General features: G+C 33.3%; 2 protein-coding genes across 2 annotated transcripts; both read left to right on the top strand.

Moving 5' to 3' along the window:
• The first annotated feature begins 20 nt into the window (after positions 1–20).
• On the top strand, positions 21–1,065 carry LOC104790070 (uncharacterized). Its single transcript, XM_019228048.2, has one exon. It carries the CDS (start codon positions 68–70, stop codon positions 881–883), a length of 816 nt encoding a protein of 271 aa, XP_019083593.1. The 5' UTR covers positions 21–67; the 3' UTR covers positions 884–1,065.
• A 3,643-nt stretch (positions 1,066–4,708) lies between these two features.
• On the top strand, positions 4,709–6,628 carry LOC104790078 (serine/threonine-protein kinase OXI1). The gene is made up of 2 exons (XM_010515780.2): positions 4,709–5,544; positions 5,626–6,628. Exons 1-2 carry the CDS (start codon positions 5,168–5,170, stop codon positions 6,509–6,511), a joined length of 1,263 nt encoding a protein of 420 aa, XP_010514082.1. The 5' UTR covers positions 4,709–5,167; the 3' UTR covers positions 6,512–6,628.
• The last annotated feature ends 220 nt before the right edge of the window (positions 6,629–6,848 follow it).

The raw sequence follows: 6,848 nt of genomic DNA on the forward strand, positions 1-6,848 counted from the left end.
CAGCTTTACATTTTACACTAACATTCTCACATCAATCACAAATAGTTCTCTATTCACTCAAATATCAATGGCTGTTCTCTCAAGCACCAAACGTGTCACTGATCCACTCGACGACGAAGCTAAAGCTCGGATCTTAAGTAGCCACGGTTGCATCCTAGACCACGATTCTCCTCGACTCTGCGAGCTTGTACACGGGTTTTTCGACGATGGCCACGAAGAGACACTCTACGACGACTCTGACTCCGACCTGTCTGAGAATTCTGTAGTCGAACGTTCCCAAGCTAGTGAGGAGATCTTGAAGATGGCGGTGACCTTCTCTGATTCTGATCCTTATTGGAATCTATTGCTAGCTCACGTTTCAAGAGCCGCGGAGGCATATTCCGGTTTTAGGTCAAGGAACAAATCTGTTTTCCAGAACAAGGTAGCTTCGTTTCTGCGAGATCTCAGCCACGATGCGGCGGTTTGTGTGTCCAAATGGAGCTCATCGGCCAAACTCACCGCCGGGAGTTACGATTTCATTGACGTCATTTACAAGCCGACGGCCGTCCGTTACTTCGTAATGTTTGAGATCGCAAGGCCGACGCAAGAATACACGCGTGTGTTGCAGTTGCTTCCTAATGTTTTTGTCGGGAAAGAAGAGAATCTGAGGACGATCGTGAGAGAGTCATGTGACGCTACGAAGCGGTCGATGAAGAGCCGTGGCTTGTCTCTCCCACCGTGGCGGAGAAGCTCTTATTTGCAACACAAGTGGTTTGGTCCATACAAAAGAAAGGTTGGATCTGGTTTGGGAGTGAAGCCTTTGAGTAATGACGCTGTAAGCTGCCGATCTTTAGGGTTTGATCATGAGGGTGCCGTCAATGCTCGTTTGTTCATCAGGACGTGACCTATATATAGTATGGAGTAGGCCGACTAGTATAACGTGTGGGCGAATAGTTGGAGAGACTACTTCAATTTATTCAATCTGAGTGATATGATCTAAATAATATTATTTTTTTCTTTTGGATTTGTATTTTTTGACCCACAAAGTTGGTTAACGCGATGTTCACATTTAGTGTTAAAAGAAAAGAAGGGTTTGTTATGAATTATTAAATTAAAGACTAAGAGGTCAAAATGTCCATCAGCATCTTAGAATGAGACCAAAATGTCAAATACTTATGTATCTGTCAAACTGGATAAAAATTATAACGGAGAATATGCCAATGAAACATAGCACATTATGTGGACAGGTTAAAATGTGAAGCATAACAAAAATTGATTGAGTCGGTACTAGTAATAACACATTTCTCTTCTCCACTTCAGCAGAGAAGCGTCCACCGCAAACTCCTTCACTTATCCAATCATGATACGTCATCTCAGCCGTTTTACCACTTCTCTCTACCGTTTAAAAACACAAGAGCTCCACCGTAGGTAGCAGTTTCTTGCAAATTAAGAAACCGGTAAGGGTTTTCTAAGCTAAAACTTCCACTTTTGACAAATCAATGCTTCTTTTTCGACTTATAACATTATACTTTCCATTGGGAACTTCTATCTTGGAATTCTAAATCTTTTACGTCTCCGATCAACTTCCAAATTTATATAGTTATATGCAGTGTTCAAGAAAGCGTTCTAGGCGCTAGGCGTTCAGCAGACTGCCTAAACCGTTTAAAATTACATAAATTTTATTTTAATATTTATTTTTGATTTTTAACTATATATATTTAAATTATTAAGTTTTATATCTATATATGTAATTATAAACATTTATATGTTATTAATATAGTTTAAATAAATGTATTTTTCTTACTTTTGTTTATAATTTGTAATTTTTTTTATTTTTCTAATAGATATTTTTATATAATTATATATATATATATATAATGTTTTATGTTATAAACGCCTAAACCGCTTAAAAACCGTCTAAGCGTTCTAGGCGCTAGGCGCTGGGTCACCGCCTAGATACCGCTTAATGCTTTCTTGAATACTGGTCATATGTAAGGGATCTTTGTAAGAAACACATGATCAATATCTAATTGTACGCCTTGCAAATCCATTTAATATGGGATATCTTAACAAGATACTTTTGATTGATTAATTTTGTTCAAAAAAAAAAGATACTTTTGATTAAAATGTTGAGAAAAAGAAAAAGAGAGAGAGAGAGGTTCTCAGGGGAAATAGTAATGAGCTCTTATAAAGAAACTCTGTTAACACTTGTTTTGTTTTAAAATTTAAATTTAAATATATAATTAAACTAGGTACGGACCCGCACATACGTGCGATTGATTTCAAAAACTATTTTTACTATAATGTTTGTAATATATTATGTACACATAGAGTTACATATATAGATATAATTATTTGTTAAATTATTTACCGTTCAAACTTATATTAGTTTGGTTTCATCCAGTTTGTGATTTTTGAAATAATAAAGGTTTCCGCATAAAATTAAGATTCACAAAACAATATACCTGAATCTAACGTTTACTGAATTAGTGATTAATCGGAATCGTATAAAACTTGTTAATTATGAAACAGATAAAAACCATAAAAAGGATTAAAACTTCTCGAAACGAATGACCTAAATCTTTAAGCGGGTCAAACCCGTCCCGGTAGCCTTACTCCATAAGGGGTATAATATTTTTTTAGCCTTACTCCAAAATATTTTAAAATACTAACAAAAAAAAATCTAGTTATTTTTTAGATTTTGTTAGTTTCGGTTTGACATATATATTTAAGAAAAAAAAGGAAAATTGTTATTTAAATTATATTTAAAATCTATTCAGTTTTGTATGTTAGGTAATATCAAATCGAAAATTATGTTACTGAAAATATAACTAAATTTAACATGTTTACATTTATAAGTTTTTGAATTTAATTGTCCGATTTTGATGGTACCAAATTTATCTTTAATATATTTGAATTTAAATTTAGTTGGTTGAAATTGAATAGTTTGATTTAAATAGTTTGAGTGATTTTAGGGATTAAATATCTTTATAGTTAATATCATTTTATTTATACTCAGTATCATTTTACATTGTGGAAAAAAAAGTTAGTTGGAGACGTTTTCAGTTTACTTTACAAATTGATTTGTAACAATTATAAGGAAATTAAATATTGTTTAAAGATAATATCTAAATAATAGGATAAAAACGACTAAATTATAGGAAATTCTCCTTAAATATCGTCTTTACTTTTGAATATTTTTTAGTTATGTGATTATTCTTGTTTATTTGATCATCATAAAACTTTGTACTTTGATCATCATCATATTTGATAATTTGATCATCATCATTATTGATAATTTGATCATCATCATATTTTTTACCAATTAAACTGTGGATTTGATCATCATAAAACTTTGAATACTTACCGAATAAAGGTTCCCAATTGGTAAAGAATACAGTTTTTCTTTTTTTTCTGTCACTGTTTTCTTCTCCACTTTATAAACGAATTTAGGAGGATGTTCACCATAAATGATATTTATAGATGATTAGTATTGGCTATTACGCTCGAACCATGATGAAAAAAGACTCATGTAAAGCTTGGTGAAAAAAGGCATGTGAAAATTGAAGATAAGTTTGTTTGTTTTCTCTCGTGAATGTTAGGAAGAATGTATTTATAGGTGAGGATAGGTATGTGTAGGGTTTTGGCTTATGCACTTTTTATTTTGTGCAAAGTAATACAATGGCACAAAAATATAATTAATTAGAAAAATTAAAGGGATTTTGCAAAAATGTGCATTGAGCTCTGTAATATTGACACAACAGCTATTTTTGTGATAATATTTCTCTTTAACATCAGCTTTTTTTTGTGATAATGCTTCTCTTTAGTATATAGGGGATTACATTAAAAAAGCAATACGTTAATATTAAGATACACATGAGAGGTTCTAAACCAATGTGGTAGATGCTTTGACTCTCTTAGTTACATACCACGACCTTGAATGTAATAAGTTAATAACTTATATATTCCCATTGCATGAGACCTCAACTGGTTTAAGTAACATAAATCGTGAATATTGTAGATTTTCAAAATATATTTCTTAAATTATTTATTTTGGCTTATCGTTTCCACCATATGCTTGTGTTGATACGAAATTGTCATCAGCTTTATCTTGTTTGATCAACTATTTGCATGCTTGCTTATATACATCATCAGTCATCTTTGAAACTGTATTTGTTTTTTGCATATATTCTACTAATTTAAAATTTTCTTTATTTTGAAAATTCTGTAAATATACTCTATTATTTAAATTTTCAATTTAAAAATTTGAATATATTTAAAAACTAGCATAAAAATTGGAAATGTCTCTAGATTCTTGATTGGGATAAATATGAAAACATAAGCTTTTTTTAATATTGATTTAAAATAATTGATTTCAATCATTAGTAATTCTTATATTAACAAATCAATTTTTGATAAAGCTTCTATGATTCATTTAAAACTAGCATAAAATTAGTAAATGTACCCAACTCTTTTTCTATTGATACCTACTTTTTTTATTTTTATTTTAGAAAACTGATAATTACCATATTTTTCACACACTAAATATGAAAAGTATAGGATCTTTTTGAGTTTATAACTTATAAGTAAAAAAAAAAAAAGTTTTCTGTCTCTTTAGTTCATTCTTAAAATTAAAAAGTAAAAAAATCAATCCCATTTTGGGGGCTTTAGAAATGAAATTATTATATTATTAATGTTGAAGTAGTCCATAAGACCATAACGTAGTCTCTTATATGGACCGTTCAAAGCTTCCACGATCGGATGCCGCCGCGTCTTCCAAGGCATTGAACTCCCCCATTCTCCTCCTCCACGCCTTCTAGGTGCTTTCGCCTCAACGTAAACGTCGTCACCCCGGACGTCACATCCTCTAGAAACATCACGTGTAATTGTCCCCGACACGTCGAATAATACATTTTTGTTCAAACCAACAAATCACTTTTTTTTTTAATTGTTTCAGAACTAAATTGGTCAAACGCATGGCAACGAATCTCAGGCGATTTCTCGTTTCTTTACTTTTGACCTTTTTTTTTTTAATTTTATTTCACCTTTTTTGAAATCTTCCCCGGCAAGGCAAGAAGAATTAAGGGACCTTTGAGAAGCTTATAAGTTATATAATATACACATATAAGAAGTCACCTTTGTCATTGCTGTCTTAATTCAAGACAGAGCTAATAATAATTTAGACAATATGCGAGAGGGAGATGAGAAACAGAGCCGAGCTCTGGACTTCAACCGACTCGAGGTTTTGTCATTACTAGGTCGTGGAGCTAAAGGAGTTGTGTTCTTGGTCAAAGACGACGAATCTAAATTGCTTGCTTTGAAAGTTATACTTAGAGAAGCCATCAAGAAGAAGAAGAATGCTAAAGAGACTCAAGATGAGTATAAGCGAGTCAGTTTCGAGCAAAGAGTATTAAACAGTTTCGATCATCCTCTCTTTCCTTCTCTCCACGGCGTTTTATCTACCGATAAAGTCATCGGTTACGCCATCGATTACTGTCCCGGTCGAGATCTCAATTCTTTAAGGAAAATGCAATCGGAAAACATGTTCTCCGACGAGATTATCAGGTAAATTTTGTTGTTGCTATTAGACCACAAAGTCTTTCAAGAATGTTCTTGATTTATTCATTTTTATTTTCTTGATTTCAGATTCTACGCGGCGGAGCTTGTGCTAGCACTTGAGTATTTACATAATCAAGGAATCGTATACAGAGATTTGAAGCCGGACAATGTGATGATCCAAGAAAATGGGCATTTGATGCTAATCGATTTCGATCTTTCCACAAACCTCGCTCCAAGAACGCCGCAACCTTCACCGTCACCGTCTAAAACATCGCCGGCGACGACGAGGAAGAAACCTCTCTTCCGCTTCTCAAGTTTTTGTAACTCAGGGATCTCGCCGGAGGAATCGACTTCGGTGCGCTCATCATCATCTACGTTGGCCGTGTCGGATTCTTCAGGAGAAAAGTCGAATTCTTTCGTAGGAACAGAGGAGTACGTTTCGCCGGAAGTTATCGCCGGAGACGGCCACGATTTCGCCGTTGACTGGTGGTCGTTAGGTGTGGTTCTATACGAGATGTTGTATGGTACGACGCCGTTTAGAGGATCGAACCGGAAAGAGACGTTTTACCAGATTTTATCTAAACCGCCGAATCTAACCGGTGAAACGACGGCGTTGCGTGATTTGATAAGAAGATTGTTGGAGAAAGATCCTAGCCGTAGGATCAACGTTGAGGAAATCAAAGGTCACGATTTCTTCAAAGGTATTGATTGGGAGAAAGTGATATTGGTTTCTAGACCGCCGTATATTCCACCGCCGGACGACCACGGTGGTGGTAAGGGCAAAGATGTAAATACAAAAATGGACGTGGAGAATATCGTCCAAGAGGTTTTTGTAGCAAGAGAAGAACGTGAGAAACAGACTTGTGATGATGATAATAATAACAATAATGCTGAAAAAAATGGGGAATGGGTTAAGGGGTTGAATAATAATAATCACGATTTGGAAAGTGATAACAATTTTTTGGTATTTTAATTCAATTTGTTTTGTTCATGTTCTGTTACCAGAGAGAGAAGGTTTAGCTTTACAGCATCTACATGGTCCTCTATTTTTGTCTCTAACCTCTATTATAAAGTAATTTTTGCTTTAATCTATCTCTATTTTCATCTCTATTATAAAGATTGCTATTTTTTTCACTATATATAGAGAAACTCTATTTTTTCCTCTATAAATAAAGTTGAACTACTTTTTTTCTAAGGTAGTCCTCTTAATCTTTAACTTCTTTTATTTATGATTAAAATAAATAAAATAAGTAGTTTTAAGAATTAATAATATAAATTTAAGTATAAATATTTATTTTAAAATATTGAGA

This window comes from Camelina sativa, chromosome 1 (assembly GCF_030686135.1).
Source record: "Camelina sativa cultivar CO46 ecotype springtype chromosome 1, ASM3068613v1".
Lineage (NCBI taxonomy): Eukaryota > Viridiplantae > Streptophyta > Magnoliopsida > Brassicales > Brassicaceae > Camelina > Camelina sativa.